The 20,000-nt window shown below is 47.8% G+C and overlaps 1 protein-coding gene across 1 annotated transcript in view; it reads left to right on the top strand.

Annotated features, from left to right (window-relative positions):
- Positions 1 to 20,000, top strand: part of brsk2a (BR serine/threonine kinase 2a) — a 207,569-nt gene that overhangs the window by 180,519 nt on the left and 7,050 nt on the right. Inside the window, exons 11-19 of the mRNA XM_062547378.1 lie at positions 679 to 776; positions 1,920 to 2,070; positions 3,379 to 3,444; positions 8,862 to 8,922; positions 12,361 to 12,568; positions 13,689 to 13,737; positions 15,279 to 15,402; positions 16,990 to 17,170; positions 18,516 to 18,605. Coding sequence (XP_062403362.1) covers positions 679 to 776; positions 1,920 to 2,070; positions 3,379 to 3,444; positions 8,862 to 8,922; positions 12,361 to 12,568; positions 13,689 to 13,737; positions 15,279 to 15,402; positions 16,990 to 17,170; positions 18,516 to 18,605 — 1,028 coding nt within the window. The remainder of the gene's footprint in view (positions 1 to 678; positions 777 to 1,919; positions 2,071 to 3,378; positions 3,445 to 8,861; positions 8,923 to 12,360; positions 12,569 to 13,688; positions 13,738 to 15,278; positions 15,403 to 16,989; positions 17,171 to 18,515; positions 18,606 to 20,000) is intronic.

Genomic DNA, 20,000 nt, shown 5'->3' with positions numbered 1-20,000 from the left:
ATACGTGTGATGAACGATTCTCAACCATGATGTCTGTCCTAAAACTCGTGGGTGGCTCATCATCAGCCCCATCCCCCTACACACACACACACACACACACACACACACACACACACACACACACACACACACACACACAGACACACACACACGTACACACACACACACACACACACACACACACACAGAGAGAGACACACACACACACACACCCAGAGACACACACACACACAACACACACACAGTCCTCCAGCTACCGAGCCAAGAATGGTTTGGGGACATCTTGTGCTTAAGAGTTTCTTCCGTGTCCCCGTTTCGAGCCGCAGGAGCTGGTTTTTATCCGCTGCTGCACTCTCGGTGCTGTGGGGCTGGACGCTGTCCAGCTCCGGTCCTTTTCTCATGGAGCGATTGAGCTGAACGAGAGAGCCTGGGCTCTTAGTATCTCCACAATCTTGCCTCTATGCTATTTATGTCTCCCGCTCCATCTCAAGAGACCTCTTCATCTTAATGAGTGTGTGTGTGTGTGTGTGTGTGTGTGTGTGTGTGTGTGTGTGTGTGTGTGTGTGTGTGTGTGTGTGTGTGTGTGTGTGTGTGTGTGTTGTTTGTTAATGTCATGCATCATCATGCCTCTCCTCTCCTCTGCTCTCCTCTTCACTGTGTCGTCCTCTGTGCTCGCAGTGACAACCAGGAGAAGATGATCTACTACCTGCTCCTGGACCGCAAGGAGAGGTATCCCAGCCACGAGGACCAGAACCTGCCCCCGCGCAACGAGATCGGTAAGAGCCCAGAACAGCCCGGGCCAGTGCTGCACAGCGTGTAGAGCAGTGGTTCTCAAAGTGTGGGCCCGGCCCCGCTAGTGGGGAACAGAGGTACTGTATGTCAGGTGGGGCGCGATGAACAGGAGGACTTTTTTTGTTAATCTTTACTAATGCCTTTTTTTATGACTGGAAGAGTCAAAACAAAATAGCCACAAACATAGGAGTCTTACATTGACCAACATATGAATTAGAATAGCATCTGATCCAGTGAACCAAGACAGGAAATGCAACATGGATTTTTTTTAATATTACCATTTTGCTGAGTTGATGGGTCAGGTGAGGCTTGAAAATTCCTCACCAGTGAAAAAATGCTCCCTGTTTTTTACTGACCACATGCAATCAAAACCACATTAGGGTCATACAGTACGTAAGATTAGCATGATAGCACAGTGATAGTTGTGTCTGACCTGTGTCTATTGGTCCAGGGGTGCTCACTGCACATAGTGCTAACACACACACACACACAGTGATTGCTTTACCTGCCCAATCGAGCCCAGACGTGGTGCATCAATGGCGGACATTGATCTCGATCAGATACCCAAATGCCAGATGAAAGCAATCGGTCACTATGATGTGCTCCAGTGAAGCAGAGGTGTCTCTGGTCAGATTCACACACCATTACTCTGCACTGACCAGCATCTTGTCCCGTTGTGATGGACACTATAGAGAGTATGTCAATAGTAAGGTGCATACGGCCTCTTCCTTGGATCTGTGATGCTGAGCTGTTATGGCTAAGGATGCAGCCAAGCAACATTATCCAAGTTCCTTGAGGAGTATGGTCTGGTTATTCACTCTTGTGTCTGGTTGTAGGCTACAATCTTTCATAAACCGACTGAGGTCATGCATGTAGCCCAAATCACAGATGACTAAAACAACAGACAGATGACTAAAACAACATGGATATAAATATAGAGAGTGGCCTTAATCTTATCGTAATGCATTTTTGACTATCTTGACTAGTACAGCAGGTGCACCATCATTCTCCCTTCATCTGAGGATGTGTGGATTTGAGTTTGAGACAGTAGTCAAGTTAAGTGGATTATACTGTACATCCTCATCTCTCTCTCTCTCTCTCTCTCTCTCTCTCTGTCCTGTCTGCAGACCCCCCCAGGAAGCGTGTGGACTCCCCGATGCTGAACCGGCACGGTAAGCGGAGGCCGGAGCGCAAGTCCATGGAGGTGCTGAGCGTGACGGACGGAGGCTCGCCGGTACCCGCCCGCCGGGCCATCGACATGACGCAACACGGACAGAGGTGTGACCCAATGACCTTTCACCTGTGACCTCTTTGACCTCTTTCCACTCAGGCCCACCCCTGCTATGACTACTGCACCCCCTCCCCACCCACACACGCACACACACACACACACACACACACACACACACACACAAACACACACACACACACACACACACACGCATTTTCATCCACATTGTCTTGTTTCCACCCACACACGCTGTGTCATTCTGTGTGTGTATATAAATATGATGCGGTTCGGGAGGTGCATAAGCTTGTTGCCACCCGGTCCGTCATATTTCCGTCATTCCTCACTTACTGCATTCATCCTCGCCACTCCACAGTGCCTGCGGGCTGGAAGCGATCTGCTCAGCCATATAGGCCTCGTCTATTTTCAGCAGCCGTGATTCATACGCACCGAATGCATTATTCTTCAGAGAAGCAGTTAGTGTGGCAGTGTTCTCTCTCTCTCTCTCTCACTCCCTCTGTGTCTTTCTCTGTCATTCTGTCTCTCTTTCTCTCTCTCTCCCTGTCTCTCTCTTTCTCTCTCTCTCTTCCTCTCTCTCTCTGTCTTTCTCATTCTCTCTCTCTCTATCTCCCTGTCACTCCATTTCTCTCTATTTCTGTCACCATTTTCCGCTCTTCATTCTGTCAATCTCTCTCTCTTTCTCTCTCTCTCATTAGACATCTTAGTGCCGCTGTAAGACTGAGAGGCCTGCTTCCTCACAGCTGGGAGTGAGGGGAGGAATGCTTCTCCCATCTAAACAGGAAGCTATTATGCATCATTCGCACCCAAACGTCTCCTCTCTGTTCATTAAAAGTGATTTACGCCAACAAAAAAAAACAGTTCACTCAACTTTTAACCTCCCTCACTCTTTAATGTGGAGTGTCAGCGACTTTGTGTGTGTCTCTGATGAGAGCGACGACGACGCCTGTCTGAATGTGGAAGTTGCATTAAAACTCAAACTCGGCTTCCCGCAGACTACAGTATTGGTGCTGTTTAATATCACGGAGGGGAAGAGTGTAGTGTGACTCCTTTGAAAGTGCTACACCTGGCGCCTTTACACAAACTCAACTTAAAATGTCTCTGATTTCTAGACTCCAGAGCTCTCAGTCAAGTTACTGTAAGCACGCTCATAAGTTACAGAGTAACAGAGTGATACAATGGAAGTCGATAGAGATAGAGTTATAATTGTGTCCAAGATGTTATCGGTAAGCAGGTGTAGGTATGTACCACGGTTGACCACACACACACACACACACACACACACACACTTGCGAGAGCAACTGACTCACTGTTTGTTCACTTTGTCTTCCCCGTTGTAGTAAGAGTGTGTTCAGTAAAAGCTTGGATATCTCTGACGCCCATCCCAAATGCAGCAAAGAAGAAAGGTACTCTCGTCCTCCCCTGTCTGCTCTCTTCTGGCCCGCCAGGCCACTTTTCTGTCTCGCTCTAGCGCCCAACGAGATGCAGTGTTGCTTTTCAATCCCAAAAATCTCCTCCACGTTAAGTCATTAAATGCTGGAAAACATGACAGCCAATTCAGACTGTGATATGAGACTACTGTTCCCGTCCATTTTCCTCACAGTAGGGAAAAAAAACAACAACAAAAAAAAAAGGTGTGAGTCTTGTCATCGTTTTCTAGAAGTCTGTTTTACTGCACAATGAAGACAACTGAGCACTTCATTAAAATGTATGATGCATTTGTGCTGACTATTGAGCCATTGCCTAGATTTATTCATCTCCAACTCAGTAGCTACGTTTGTTTCTCTCTCACTCTCTCTGTCTCTCTTAAACACTCTCTCTCTCTTTCTTTCATTTCTCTCTCACTCTCTACCTTTTACACTCTCTCTCTTACACACTCTCTCTCTCTCTCTCTCTCACTCTCTCTACCTCTCTTACATTCTCTCTCTCTCTCTCTCTCTCTTTCTCTCTCCTGTTTCTTATCTTGTCTTTTTCTCTCTCTCTCACTGACCCTCCTCCGTTCCTCTCTGTAAAATATGTGTAGTCACGGTTTTCCTGCCCATAACTGTAATTCGCCAGCGTTCCATTCACCAGCTCATTTCAAACCCCCCGATCTCATCAACTGCCTCATTTCTCACCACTACATCAGATGACAGCCAAATCTCTTGACCTTGAGTCTGGAATTGAACCCTGCTCCCAAATTTATGTTTATTTATTTATTTATTTTTCCACAGCGGGCCATTTTATTGAATGTCAAAACTTGTAATTGAGTTAACAGGGGGTGGCAATGGCCCAGAAAGGAGGCTTAGCTCTTTCCAATTAGCGAGCGATTTATGAAATAATCCTCAGTGCGTCGAGGACGAAACAGCCAAGCCCCGACTCAGATTAAAATCATTAGTATCAATTTAGGCTTTTCACGTCAAGGCATGCGTGTCAACAAACAAGCAACTAATATTTATTAGGCATGCTGGACTCGACCGCGTGATCGTTATTCGCTCAGCAGGGGGCGCTGGCTAGTCTAAGTCCATATGGCCACACATACTTACAGCTGCAGCATCTCAGCTGTATATCTCTGCTCATCCAGTCAAGCAAGCTCCTGCTGTCTGGAGTCACCTTCACCAGCTCATAGGTGCCTCTCATGCAGCGTTTAAACGTCCTCCCTCGCTCCTCGGGCCTCGATCCTCACTGATCTACATAAAGAATGATGGGGGGGAAACAATGGGATAGTCTAGCCAGTGTTAGTTATAGATCAGTGGGAACGCCCCTCGAGGATCGAGCATCGAGGATCGAGGAGGCATGTTGAGAGGCACCCATAGTCACGGTTCACACGGGCATCCCTACGCGCATCCGGCTGGACGCCACTGGAACGCTGAAAAGCAGCCCTGCATCTCCCTGGTGTACTGTAGCCACGCTGGCCTCTGCTGTAGTCTGCTGCTGCTGCTTTTTGTCAGTATGACGCTCCCTTCTTATCTCCTGGTCATGGTCATGCCTTCATCTCCATACCCTGTCTCTGCCTATAGCCTCTACACTGCCTGCACAATGTCGGAAAGTAGTTTTTTCTTTTGTTGCCGGGGGCTTCCTAGGATTGTGTGCGTGTATCTGTGTGTGTGTGTTTGTGTGCGTGCGTGTGTGTGAGTCCGTGTGTGCGTGTGTGCGTGTGTGCGTGCGTGCGTGCGTGCGTGCGTGCGTGCGTGCGTGCGTGCGCGAGCATTTTTGTGTGTCTGACATCTCAGACCCGTTTTATGCTTATGACCTCCTTCATCCCTGTCTGTCTGTGTTTGTGTTCCCATTTCAGTGTTTACATATGTGTGTGTTTGTGTGTTTACAAATCTGTGCATTTTGATCCCTGTGTGAGAGAGCGAGAATACGTGCTGTTATGTGTGTGTTTTTCTGTTTTTCTGCCTCCAACAGTAAACTTTCCCAAAACTCGTGCCACAGAGGGAGAACTTAAGATCAGAGTGTGTCAAAAAAAGTGAAACAGGTTCTGAAATATGTTTTGACAAGTTAGATCTCCACTTGTTAAAAAAAAAGAATGGAAGAGGACTCTATTTTTTGTGCAGGAGCAGGGAAAGCTACAAAGACGTCTATGGAGCAGATGGATTGGTCAGTGGTGTGTCGTGCGTTTCTCTGATACACTCGTCAAGTCAGACATTTGCCTTGCCAGAGAAATAATTGAAGGCATTCTGCAGAGAAACAATTGTTTACCTCTCCCCTCCATCCTGTGCAAGCATGCATTGTGTTCCTAATTCTCAGATGCATCGTGGGACATTCAGCAACCATAAAAATGTATGCGCCGAGAAAAGGTTAATGAAATGGCGAAGGCCAAATTGAAAAGACCCAAAGGGCTTTTTCATTTTTTCGGCAAATAAGTATTTTTGGGGTGTGGAAAAATATCAATAGCTTTTATTATTTTTCCCGGCCCCATTATTGTTATTCTCTGAGGACATATTGAGGACACAACGTGTCCAACCAAAAGCTTAATCCATCACGTTAAATACGTATTGGTGTGGCTTATTTCTCAAATCAACGCAAATGGCAGGTTGACATTTATCTTTTCTATTAGCACAGAGCAAGCTCGCTGTGGATTGGATGAGAGAGGCCAGTTGAGACAGGCTCCTCTCTGATGAACACTTAGCATAGCTGTGCAGCTTGTGAGGCTGGGCGTTCGTTTTGGTTGCCCAGTCAGAATCCACATTCCCCAAACACACATCTTAAACCAGCCCATGGACCAATTCCTCAATCCCCTTTTGGTTTCCTGTGATTTCTCCTTTTTGTTTACTGTTATTCCATATTATCTCTCTCCAAATACACACACACACACACATGCACGCACACACGCACGCACACACGCGCACATGCGCACACACACACACACACACACACACACACACACACACACACACACACACACACACACACACACACACACACACACACACACACTCACACACACGTCCACAGCATCCTACAAAGCTCTCCCACAGGCTCTCTGGAGCTTCTCCACACTCAGTTGCTTGTCTGACAAACGCAGGGGGTCAGTATACCCACCACACCCAATGGAGTGGGCACAAGAATGCATCTTCCAGCCCAGGCACAGCCCCTGCTGGGCAGTGGCTACGTGCCACGCACACACACACACACACACACACACACACACACACACACACACACACACACACACACACACACACACACACACACTCATACTCATACACACTAGACACTCTGTTCTTCCTTCGCAGGGTTTTTATAGATCTCGTCTGCACCCAAGCGCAACGGAGAGAAAGATGGAGAGATACAAATAGAGAGAGATGGAGAGGGAGAGAGATGGAGAGGGAGAGAGAGATATATACAGTAGATAGAGAGAGAGATGTAGAGGGTTTATTCCAGGTTGAGTTAATAAAAGTCCAGCCGGAAGCCCTATGCTGATATGGGACAGCTGTATGGGCATGCAGCAGGCATATGGGAGGGGGTTGGGTTGGTGGATGTATGATGATATCGCTACAGTAGCCTCGGGCTGTTCATATCATCATGGCGCATGTGGCGTTCAGGCTCATGCAAAAAACATGGAATCAATTGATGACACACGCTGCCCTCTCCTTCTCTGAAGCCATATTGCTCTATGCGATTTCACAGACGACATAAACATTTTTAGCTTCCAGCTCGCTGCACGCCCCCCCCCCCCCAGCTCCCCCCAACTCCCCCCAACTCCCCCCTTCAGCAGCGCTTGCTCCCCGGATCTGTTTAAAAATCAGCCAAGCTGGCAAGTGTCTTCTGACCGCCCACACGCATCCACACATAGATCCAGGCGCTCGAGGCGTGGGTGGTGCTGTTCACTAATGGCTGTTTGCTCGCCAACTCCTCCACTCAGTCTCCAAGCCTGCTCGCGTTCGCCTCGCTCCGACTCTGACATTGTTCGCTCACAACGACCCTTTGTTCTGCTCTCCACACTCTCTCTCTCTCTCTCTCTCTCTCTCTCTTGTTTCCCTTTATTCCTCCCCTTCTGTCGGTTCATCATATTTCCTCTCCACGTTGTCTCGGTTCTCACCCAAGTCTCCTCTTTTCTGTTCCTTTAGTTGTTGTTTTCACACCTCTACTGTCTGATCTTCGGCTTCTTTTTTTGCTCTTCAGCCATTTGTTCTACCTGCTATGATCCTGGTCTCTCTATCTTAGCCTCTCTCTCTCTCTCTCTCTCTCTCACTATTTCTCTCCCTCCCTTGCTCTCTCTGTTTCTCTTTACCCCCCTCTTGACCACCTTATACCACTCCTAAAAGTCTCTCTTCTGTCTACATTGGTTTCACATCTCTGATCTTCATGATCGTCACCTCCAGTGCGTTTGTCCCGGAGCCAGGTGCTCCGTCTGAAGTCTGGAGTTTCTAGCGGACTAGGGCTGGCTCAGTCCCCCACACCATCCCAATCACCACGTTTCCTCATACCTCCCTGGCAATGCAGTAACCAACATCACAAGTGACCACCACCACCATCTTTTCCCATATCCAACCAACTGGTCATATTGCAACCATCACAAGTAACCACCATCACCTTTCCCCTTATCCAACTGGTCAGGCATTAACACCCAACCATCCACATCCCCAGACCACCGTCACCACCAACCACCCCCAACACTTTGCCTCATCTCCCCACAGGCTTCAAATCTCAGAAGGGAGAGATTGGATCTGAGTGTAAGGAGGAGGAGGAAGTGGGTTTGGAGTGATAGCAACCAGAGGGATGGGTGTCTTGATTGGGTGTGGGGAGGTGTCTGGAGGATGAGGGGCTGGAGGAAAAAAGGATGCCTGTCAAAAAACCTAACAGCTGTGCGCTGTCTGTCGACATGAGAGGGGGAGAAATGCAACTTGATGAGTACAGGCTGTTGAGTGATTAGCCTGTGTGTTGTTGTTCGAGGTTATTGACTTGTTTGGATGCTTAAGCATCTGTTGTTTGAGAGAAAACAACAGCTCTCGATTGGGTTTTTGTTTTTGTGGGCTTTCTCTTAGGAGTGCATCAACTGGAATGTCTGCTTTGCTATCCATAATTGATGCAATAGGCTCTTTGGGGTTCGCTAGTCTGCTTTTTATTTGGCAATAGCGCTAGAGTTAGTTAGAGCATTAACCTTTGCACAAAGCCTGAAATGGGAGCTATTGCTAGTCAATCCCCAACACCCAAAATGCCTTAAATGTGTACAGATGTTCTCTCCCTTCCCTTCCTTCTTTCTTTCTTTCTTTCTGTTTCTTCCCTCTTTTTCTTTCTCCATTTCTCCGTCTCTATCCCTCCTGTTTGTTACAACAGCCCTCTAACTCTGAGTCTTCTCCTGTGTCCTTCCTGCTGTGTTTCTCTGTACTGGCAGGTCGCGGTCCATCAGCGGAGCATCCTCTGGTCTGTCCACCAGCCCGCTCAGTAGTCCCCGGGTAAGTGCCTCTTCCTCTTCCTCTTCATCTCCAGCCTTGCTACCACCCCCTCGTCCGAGGCCTCCTCTGCCTGGCTGCCTCCACGCCTCATGGTATTCCTTTTTACGTCACCGATGCACGTGTAGCCTACAGCCCAGCACACGATCGGACTCGAACCCACACGCACACACACAACAGCTCAGATCGGGAGTCGGGCATGCTAGCAATCAAGCTAACCAGCCCAGGCTATTAGCTCTCTCTCACTAGCACGACTCTTGAGACGTCGGGAGGGAGGTGTACACAACATACATATTGCGCAGCTACTGACCAGCGATCTACCATTACACATGTAGCGTGACCTCAGCTGTTAACAGTTAGCAATTAGCTCTTAGCTGTTTTATATCAGCGTTGTATGTAGTGCGGCCTGAACCTTTAGCAGTTAGCAATTAGCTCTTAGCTGTTTTACGTCAGCGACCCATCCTGCACAGCTTAGCAACTGCTAGCAGTTAGCAATGATCTCTTAGCTGTTAGCACTACCTGATGGTTTAAGAATGAGGGCAGATATTTGAATATCTGGTTAAATCAATACATTCATTTGATTTGATTAGGTGCGAATGCACTACTTAATAAGTTAATTGTGAACTTCACCATCATTTGTTCGGGTTTTTATAATTGTGACTATTGAGAGATGAAAGCATAGGAAGGCTTGCACACATTTTTGTCCCCCTTGTATTTTAATTGAGCTATGCTCGATTCGATGTGGTAGCTTTGCTCTTTGCGTATCCCTGTCATCGCCCTTGAGCAAGCAAAAGCATGCAAAGTAGAGAAGCAGGAAAAAGAGAAAGAAAAAGAAAAAAAAGTCTCTAAACTTTGTCTGCTGAGGAGATATCCTCGGTTATCCCATGGCTATGTTCTCAATGGCCTGAGCCAGAGGAAATCCCGCTTGGAGATGGCTCTAGAAAATCCTTCTTTTCAGATTATCACGAGAGGCTCATGGCAAAACTTTTACAGCTGACTTGTTTGAGCCGGCGCTCGCCGATTACACAGGCCTGTACGACCCAGCCTCTCACGACACGGAGCCCGACTCGATTTAAAAGGCAAATTGATTTCTGCAACCCACTTTGAAGCCCTCCTGATTCTCATAGCATCAACTAGTCTTTGTGAAAAAAATAAGCTTTTTTTGGTTGGAACTTTCTGCACACAGAGACGAGGGATTTTCAGGACACTGCAGTGGAGATCCTGCTTACTGAAGACACTCTACTGTGTCCGAGCCGTTAACCTAAAAACCTGTGTGTAGCCTTTATGTAACTGAGTAGACGCTCTCTCATTCTGACCTAATCACAGCCTTGGGGTGACGTTAATGAGTTTTTCCCTGAATGAGACAGCTGAGGGCTTTGAACAAATTCCTCTCTAACAAAACCACAGTGTGAGGGGTTTCTCATTCCAACTAACAGTTATTTTAGACAGGCTTACAAAAATGTGGCCTACACTAGACACTGCATCAAAAATGTACAGTTTGGACTGCATGATAAACAACTGAAAGTTTATTTTTATTTTATATTAAGCACAGGTTAGCCTGACTTTGTCATACTCAGAATTCTAGTCAGAATTTGAGTCTGATACTGCTCCATTAGGCTGTGTTTATGGGGCGTATTTCAACCAAACCAGGAACTTCACTCAATTGGATAGGCCTACAACCAATCCGAGCAGCTTCCTTGTTGTAAACAAATTCAACCCAAGCGCTCTTTGGTGACGTGGTTGATTATGTTACTGTTGATCATCTGTCCATCATCATATAAAGCCCACCTTGACAATTTGATTGGTCCGAACAGCTCTGGCTCAAGCATAGTTGCGCCACAACGGAGCAATCCCAGACCGAACTTCCCAACCTCCCCAGACCTCAAACATTGTGGGCGGGGATAATTTCTGCTGGCAGCCAGACTAAGCATAGGCAGACATCCCAACCTGCAAAAAGTCATTTCAGGGAGGTGTCACACACACGCACAGTGCGCTACACAGATGCAGTTTACAGCACAGTCTGTGTCGTGTGCACGCTCTAGCTCGCTCGCTCTAGATTCCGCGAGATTTTAAGTAATTTCCGGGGTTTAGGGAGCCTCTATCAATATGCGGGATAGGCCTACAATAGTCTAATTTACAGTAGAGTTTCCGTAATAACAACAGCGACAGCGTTCAAAGCGATGACCGTAAAAAGGGATACCCAGTGTCCACTGTGCTCCTCTGCATCTCCATGTCTTGGGGCCGAAGCTTCACCCTCACCTCTGCCTGCCGGCCCACCGGGCCCCTGTCCTGCCTGCAGCTTTTCCACTCACTGCCCTCACAGCCAACCATCTCAGCACAGAGGAGCCCGGCGTCTTTGTTGTGTCTACATGCCAGTTTCTGTCCTCGCTTTGTTGAATGCCTGTAACGATGTCTGTTTTTTTTTGTGTTCCTCGTTTGTTTGTTTGTTTGTTTGTTCTTGTATTGTTTTTATGTCGTCTGGTTGCTGGTTGTTTTGTCCCCACTGTTTGGGCTGTTTGGGCTAACTGCATGTGTTTTGTTTGTCTTTGCCTCTGTCCCTTTTGTTTTCTTGGCTCCCATTTTGGCCACTCATCCATTTCCTCCATTCCTGGTTGGTGTGCTTGTGTCCTCTGCGCTTGCTCCCTCCCTCCCTCTCTCTCTCCCTCTCCCTCTCTCTCTCTCTCTCTGTCTCTTTCCCTCTCTCTCTCTTCCCCTCTCTGTCTCTCTGTCTGTCTCTCTGTGTTGCGGTGCATGCCCCTCTCTTGTACCCCTCAGCCTGTCAGGAAGTTCTGTGTCCCTCCCCAGTCCCCTGACACTTCCCAGACCACCCTAAACTCCAGCAGTACCACCACCGAGTCCCCCGAGCCCCAGCCGCAGCCGAATCGGACGGGTGCCCGCACCCCAACTCCCAACTCCCTCCAGCCCACCCCCAACTCCCTCCAACCTACCTCCAACTCCCTGCAACCTATCTCCAACTCCCTCAAACCTACCTCCAACTCCCTCCAACCAATCCCCAACACTCTCCTACCCACCCCCAACTCCCTGCAGCCCACCTCCACCTCCACCCACTCCCTGCAGCCCATGACCAACTCTCTCCAGCCTGAACTCAAGACCCTGACCCTCCCACCCAAGCCTAAGGTGGCTGACAAGCCCCTGGCGGCCACTAGGTCCAACCCGCTGCCGGAGACGATAGCGGAGCAGTCATCGGTCGCCAAGTCCGAGTCCTCTACCCCGTGCCAGCCCCAACCCCCCAGTATCCCCGGCAGCCCAGTCCAGTTGAGGCGGCGATCTCCTGCCTCCGCCACCCCTCTCGCCCCCCAGGTCTCCGTGCCCCCTTCCTTCACTCCCGCTTCCCCCTCCTCCGTCCCGCCTATCCGGCTGCACCATTTCCATCCCGTGCCAGCCTCTGACCACAGCACCAAATCTATCCCCACCATACAGGTGACCCCTCACCCCTCCCCCCGAGGCAGCCCTCTCCCCACCCCCAAAGGGACCCCCGTCCACACGCCCAAGGAGAGCCCGGCCGGCACGCCCACCCCGACCCCCCCGCCCAGCCCGTCCATCGGCGGCATGCCCTGGAGGACGCGCCTCAACTCCATCAAGAACAGCTTCTTGGGATCGCCGCGTTTCCACCGCAGGAAACTGCAAGGTAGGACAGACGGCAGGGACGCTCTTGTTATGCTCTCGTCTTACGTCCAGTCTCAGACGATCATGTCTTATAGAGCCAGATGCCACTGAGCACATGGTTTGCAAACGATGTTCAGGTTTTAGGAGAATAGGTTTTGGTAATGAATGCCAAGAGTAAGTACGAATAGTGCAGTTAGGGAATACTAGTTTTTTTCTTGTCACTTGTTAAGTATTTGTGTCCTTCAAGAATACAAATAGTTATACTGTAACATAGCACTTACATTTGCAACACATAGTTATGTCTTCACCATTACATGTTGTCGGACGCTCCACACAACAATCATATCACATCCGATTCTGTGACGTGATATGATGTTCTGTATCTGGCTCTGTGAGGTTGTGCACTGAGTGCTGAAGGAGCCTGAGGGACGCACAAGGAGAAGTACACTTCTTGCTGTGTGTGTATGTGTGTGTGTGTGTGTGTGTGTGTGTGTGTGTGTGTGTGTGTGTGTGTGTGTGTGTGTGTTTGCATGTGTGCGTGTGTGGGTGCGTGTAATTTAATTAGAACTCCCTCCCTCCACCCCCCTGCTATGGTGGCTCCTCAGCTGTTCCTACTAACTTAACAATGAACTCAGTAGCACATCTTTTGCAGCACTGACGCATTCAGCTCGCCGACATTTAGTTTGATAGATTTAGTTTAGTTTGATAGACACTAAGGTTTCCCTGGTTTCAGACAAGGGTTCAATTACAGAACTAGACGCCAGGCACGACAGACATTTCAACATTCTTTAAGGTCTTCAGAGTGTCATGTACATCTTAAAAATGAACAGAAAGACTACCCTGTGAATATTACTTAGAAGAATAAAAGATTAAAATCATGTAGGCTAATGTATGTAAGGGATAATGTATAGAACGCCGGTCATTATCGGAAAATAATTCCCGACAGGATGAACAGAACCCCAACGCGCAGCGGGTGTAATATTCACAGTGTAGTCTTTCTGTTCATTTTTAAGATGTACATGACACTCTGAAGACCTTAAATTACTTAGAAGAATAAAAGATTAAATCATGTAATGTATATATATATATAATGTCCATACATTACGGCTAATCATAAGCTCTGTCTGACTGTCTGTGTTTAGTTCCCACACAAGAGGAGATGTCCAGCCTGACCCCAGAGTCTTCCCCAGAGTGAGTACACGTTTACAGCTTTTCCATGTTTACTGTACATCTGTTTACAGCGTATAGTGTCAATAGCCTGAGAAATGGTTTAGCTTTCTCATCTATCTGCAGCTTATGATGATTGTTGCATTGTTTAGTATTCGCATCCATGGTTGCAGCTGGATGTTTGCTTCCTCTGGCACTGACAACTTTGTCTGATTTGGAGGACTTCATTTTTTGATGAATTTGATGATTAATCTAAATATCATATCAGTTGCAGACTATTTTTTTTACTACCTTGGCTTCATTACTGTTGCATGTAATTTGTGATGTTCCATTTTCACCCAATTTTTTCATGCACCATTCTGTCTCCAACCAGCAATTATCAATCACCAGGGTTTAATTAAGAAGAGTTTGGAACCAAACTCTGTAAGCACAAGTGTGGATGTAGCATATTGCTCCGCATGATTGGACTGGGGGTGCGTTATTCACAGTAGCTGCTCTCTCAGATGCATGTCCCAAGCTGTTTCCCAAACCCCCCTCTGATTAAATTGAATTCCCACCTCCTCACAAGGGCCCAGTGCCTGAAGCTCTGGCTTTCTCATATGTGTAATAGTGTTAATGAAACCGAGTGGTTCTCCAAACATTGTTTTTTGTTGTTCGAGTTACCGAGCTTGTGATTACACTAAAAACTAAATGGGGAGGGAGGGTGTGTGTGTGCATTCAATGTGGTTGAGGAGAATAGTCGAGTGAAAGTGCGGGGCGTTGAAACAGATGTTTGGCAGTAAAGCCTCGCCAGTGTACCTGCCGTGAAAAAGCATTAAGCGCCATTTGTCTCGCCCTGCTCCTCTCCTCCCCTCCGTTTTATGTTTCTCTTTTTTCCCCGTCCCTCCTTCCCGTTCTGCCGAGAGAGTGAAGTCATCTCTCTCCCTCTCTCTCACACCAGGTCCACCCTGAATGCGAACGGCAGAGAAACTTTCTCATGACAAATGGTCCCTTGTTTACCAAAACAGCCCCCCCTTTTTTTTCCATCTTTCTAGTCTTTCTTTTTCATTCTGTTATATTCCCTTAAGCCCTCACTTGATGGAAGCTCATCTGATTTGGTTTGTTATAGTGAACTCCTTTCGCCTGAATCTGATTTTGAGCTCTCAAATCAGGAGGGACTGTCCCACTGTCACCCACAAGACAAGATAAACACTCCTCATCCCAAATGAATGAGACACTGGTTGACAGAGGGTGTGAAATAAATGGAGATTAAGAAGTGGGCAGAGGCAATGTGTCAGTGTCAGAGGAACAACCAGCCCATTCTTCGGCCTCTCTCTCTCTGTCTCTTTCCATTTGTTGTCCCTTTATGTTAAACTGAAAAATGTCTCTGCGTATTGATATTATTGTGTGCCTGAAAAGGGCTTATTTAGGCTAATGTCCTAGGGTTTTATTATTTATTTTTCCTTTCATTTTTTGCTTTAACTGTCCTTAACGTGTCAGCATGTAACTTGTCATTTGTAATATGGATTTACTATTTTATTTAATGTGTTTATCACTTTTTTTCTTTTGGTGTTGCTCTGTTGCAGACTTGCCAAAAAATCTTGGTTCGGTAACTTTATCAACCTGGAGAAAGAGGAGCAGATCTTTGTGGTCATCAAGGACAAACCCTTAAGCTCCATCAAAGCGGACATCGTCCAGGCCTTTCTCTCAGTAAGACTTCCTGTTTTACTCCGAATTTCTGGATTCCTAGTCTTTTTTTTATCCCCCCTGAACAGCTGTTAGCTTCTTTTAAATTCCCATTTATCCCCTAACCCCCTACTCAGCACAGCACATATGAGTACCCAGCTATCTCTTCTCTATTTTGCCGATTGCTGCTATCAGATCAGAGCCCTCTGTCTCCACACCAAATGCTCCAATAGACGTTGCCGTGAGGCAGTGTTCTCTCCATTTGCAAAACACAGTTCTGATTTATGTCGCAATCCAGTAAAATTCCAGCATGCATGTTTCCAATCTCTCCCCCGACTAGCATTTTCATTTAAGGTCAGTAGAAAATCAACAGTGTACCGGCCATTAGCATATAGATGCTGTGGTGAGAAACGGACTGCAGTAGAAGCTATAGCCTGCGAAAGGCCTGGCTTTGTGCGCAGGCATGTTGTAGTGATTCCCAATCATCAATTTACATGAGAAGCTCTGTTTCTGAGGCACCCTATCTGAGGGGAACACATGAAATAGGCCTACAGCAATACATCATCAGCATATATTTGCCTTATATAATGAAAAATGCAAGAGTTAGCATCTCTAATATTGTTGTATTTCAGTCTTTTTTTGCAAAGTATTCACCCTGCAGGACTTAAATTATGCCATGCAATATTTTACAGGTCCGTGTTTTGGTAGGGACCAGTCTGTGTGGACAAGGATGTCTTCCTTTTTCATGGTTGCCATCACAACATGGTCAATCGTGGATATATTTAGGGGCACTGGAGGCCAGAACACAGGCCTCAGCATATGCTTAATGATTCTGCTAGTGCGCAAGTAACACATGCATTAAAGGACAGCCATGGTATGCAATCAGATAAACACGTCCAGTGATCCAGCCTTAATCATTAATCAGATGTCAAGTAGTCATCGGTCGTTGAATTTTTCACACATGATTTATTTATTTTTTTTGGCACACGGAAAAAGCCAAGGCAGCACGCGGCCAGTGATTTTTTTTTTTCTTCTTTCTTTTTCGCCTGGCCAGAAATTGCAGTCTTTCACACAACAGATTGTGTCCCTAGTCAATGGTTGGGCATGTGGGCTGAGTTATAGCACTGATGCTGGTCTGGTGGCCAGGAAAGCACTCAGTCCATCACCAGGTTAAACTTGTGTGATCATCCATGCTGCCAAATCAGTGCTTTGTAACACGGAGTAGGTTGAACCAGTGTTTTATCATGAATAAAATATCAGTTTTATTATGTCTTAAAAGCTTGAGCATTTTAAGACAGCCTGTGCCTACTATTGCAGTTGTTCCCTAAGTATAAACATAGCATTAGTCAATGGGATATAACACGAACAGTATGCTTTTACTGTGATAACACAGCAATAGCATTGTATCAGTATTAGTTTCTACCACTGTGACTTAAAATAGTGACAAAATATTGCTGTGGCTCTTTTGTATCTGTATGAGCAGTTTGTGGCAGTGTGGCGTTGTTGTAACACTGTTGCCTCGTCTGCCTGTAGATTCCCAGCCTCTGTGACAGCGTGATCTCCCAGACCAGTGTGGCGTTGTTGTAACACTGTTGCCTCGTCTGCCTGTAGATTCCCAGCCTCAGTCACAGCGTGATCTCCCAGACCAGCTTCAGGGCGGAGTACAAGTCCACGGCCGGGCCGACCGTCTTCCAGAAGCCCGTCAAGTTCCAGGTGGACATCACCTACACCGAGAGCACCGCAGCCCAGAAGGAGAACGGCATCTACTCCGTCACCTTCACCTTGCTCTCAGGTAACCACGGCAACGGGGGCGTTCGTTCATGTCCGCCCAACCCACCCACCCACCCACCCACCCACCACCCAACGTCAGCGGCAACGCATCCGCGTATTTTTGGTTTTCTCACCTTCGTCACTCTCCCCAGGCTCCCCACCGTGAAACCCTTTTAGCCAGACCCCACAGAGAACAATCAGCGCATGGTCAGGTGAAGGAGAAAGGCTCGCGGGGGGTGGGAAGCACGGTGACGGGGGTGACGCATAAAAGCCTGACCGCGCGCGCAAGGTGGGACTTTAACCGAGGCGGAGATCCTATCAGGGCCCTGCTTCACCTGCCCCTCCCAGTCCCAGCGGGCTACCCCCATCCCCTCGCACGCCCGGGCGGAGAGGAGAATGGAGCCGAGAGAAAAAGTGCTTTTCAAATCACAGGTCGCCAGGCCCCTGCAGTGATGTAGCGAGACCAGCATATAGCACAAGCACACACACACACACACACACACACACACACACACACACACACACACACACACACACACACACACACACACACACACACACACACACACACACCATGCTGATGTACGAGTAGTGAGCCCCAGTTCTGTCAGGGGACAGTCTGACCTCAGAAGGTCGTCCGGTTTGTCCCCTATGGGCTACCATATGCAGGCAGCATATCAGCTCTATAATGTACACAAACAGCTTTCTTTGCAGTTTAAGCATAACTCTTCAGGAACTAATTATCATCGCTGCAAACAACCTCAACATCCTGTCAAACACGCAATGGCCATTACCATAGTTAAAAAAGAATAATAAAATAGCTGTGGCAGCAAAAAAAGAAGAACGTCTCCTATTGAATAGCCTTATTTCATTTGCCTAACTAGCCCGTCCTTCTTAGCCGTATTTGCGGTCTATTAAGGTGTGAACAGTGCAGGTAGAGTTGTCAGCAGTTCTGCCAGATCTCTGTTCTCGCTCTCCCACCTTACTGCACCTCAACCTGCTCTGATTTTTTTTTTTTTTGTGCCGAAGCGATAAAATAGCCTGTGTGGGGCTTTACATATTTTATTCTGCACCGGGCCTTTCTATTTCCTGAAATGTGATTTTCGAGACTTGCGTCAGCTGAAAGCAAGCGGCCGCCAAAGATTGAGTGGTGAGCGGCAGGGCGGGGGGTGGGGGGGGGGGGGGGTGGAGGGGTTGTTTCTGCCATGGCTGGACGCCATCATTCACACCTGGGCTCGGTCTATTTCTGAAGCCCCTCATTCTTTTCCTTTCTTTTGCTCTGCCTCTCCCCTTCTCCCTCTCCTTCTCCTTCTCTCTCTCTCTCTCTTTCTCTCTATCTTTTTCTCACCCTCTGCCTCCCTGTTCAGGTCCGAGCCGACGTTTCAAGCGGGTTGTGGAGACGATCCAGGCCCAGTTGTTAAGCACACACGACCAGCCAGGAGTTCAGCAGCTGTCTGGTGAGTGGACCCCCCCCAGTCCTTACCTTACACCCCCCCCCCCTCCCCCCCAACCCCCTACCCCAACCCACTCCTCTGCCCTGCCTCCCCCACCGCTCTCTGACACGGCATCCTCCGCGTGCATGCCCCAGCCACTCCCCACGCCATGCCACTGCACTGGCCTCCACAGCTACGCACACTACGCCCAACCCCCACCCATCCATCCTAATGCCACAGAACACCCCACAACCCCAACCCCCACCACCCCCACCAGACCTAATGCCACAGCACACCCCACAACCCCAACCCCCACCACCCCTACCAGACCTAATGCCACAGCACACCCCACACCCTCAACCCCACCCTAATACCACCCCACACCCCCAACCCCACCCACACCACACACTCGCCCCTCGCCCCACCTGGCTCCACACCAATATCACGACCCCCCTGTTCCACAACCACAAATAAAACAAACAGAAGATACTGTAAACCTCCCAGCTCCCCCATCGCCAGCCAAAAGATCCCTGTAGCATCCCTTCCCCTCTTGCTTTCACATTCCACACACACACACACACACACACACACACACACACAGACGCACACACACACACACCAAACAAACATGCATGAAACACACGCAGTAGCTGATGCTGCAGATGTTTAGCAGACATCTACACTGCTCCTGAACATCTTTCAGTTTGAAGATGAACATGACTTTTGTCCCACAGAGAATTAGCAGATTCACTTGGATATTTTGTTTGGTCATACTTTCGTCTATTTATTTTATTGCTTGAAATAATAAGGTAAAAAATTGTAAATGTAAAATGATTGGTTGATTTTTTTTTTTTTTTTTTTTACTTTGTTTTAGGGTAATATACTTTGTTTCACAAAACAACATGCCTATTATTTTAGAAGAAATGCTAAAAAAAAAAGTCTGTAGTTTCCCACAGCACTTGCCTTTCCGAAATGCAGACATGGAAGAAAGGAGAAAGAAAGAGAGAAAAAAACAACTTGTTCCCCTCTTCCTCCTTGCATGTCTTTTCCACGTGACCCACTGTGCTTCATCTTGGCTTGTTCCATCCCCATCCTGTTGATAACAGCTCCCCCTGCTGGTCAAAGAGTTCAAGCATCCCTAAATTGCAAAAGAAGAGGGCAGTGTACTCAACTTCAACCTTGATTGGCCTTTCAGGCAGAGATCCAGTTGAACTTCTTAGGAAGAGCTGATATCAACATGTGGCAACAGACGTCAACAGACATTACTGTTCACGTACATGTCAATGTAGACCAACAACTTACCTCAGCTACCCGCTGTTTGTCTCTTTCCTCTGATTCTTTCTCTTCCTCTCTCATCTCTTCCCTCCTTTCTTTTGTCCCTCTCCTCTTTTCTGTCCTCCTTAGTTCACTTACTGCTCC

This window comes from Sardina pilchardus, chromosome 10 (genome assembly GCF_963854185.1).
Source record: "Sardina pilchardus chromosome 10, fSarPil1.1, whole genome shotgun sequence".
NCBI classification, from domain to species: Eukaryota; Metazoa; Chordata; class Actinopteri; order Clupeiformes; family Clupeidae; genus Sardina; species Sardina pilchardus.
This window is presented reverse-complemented; position numbering and strand designations above follow the sequence as displayed.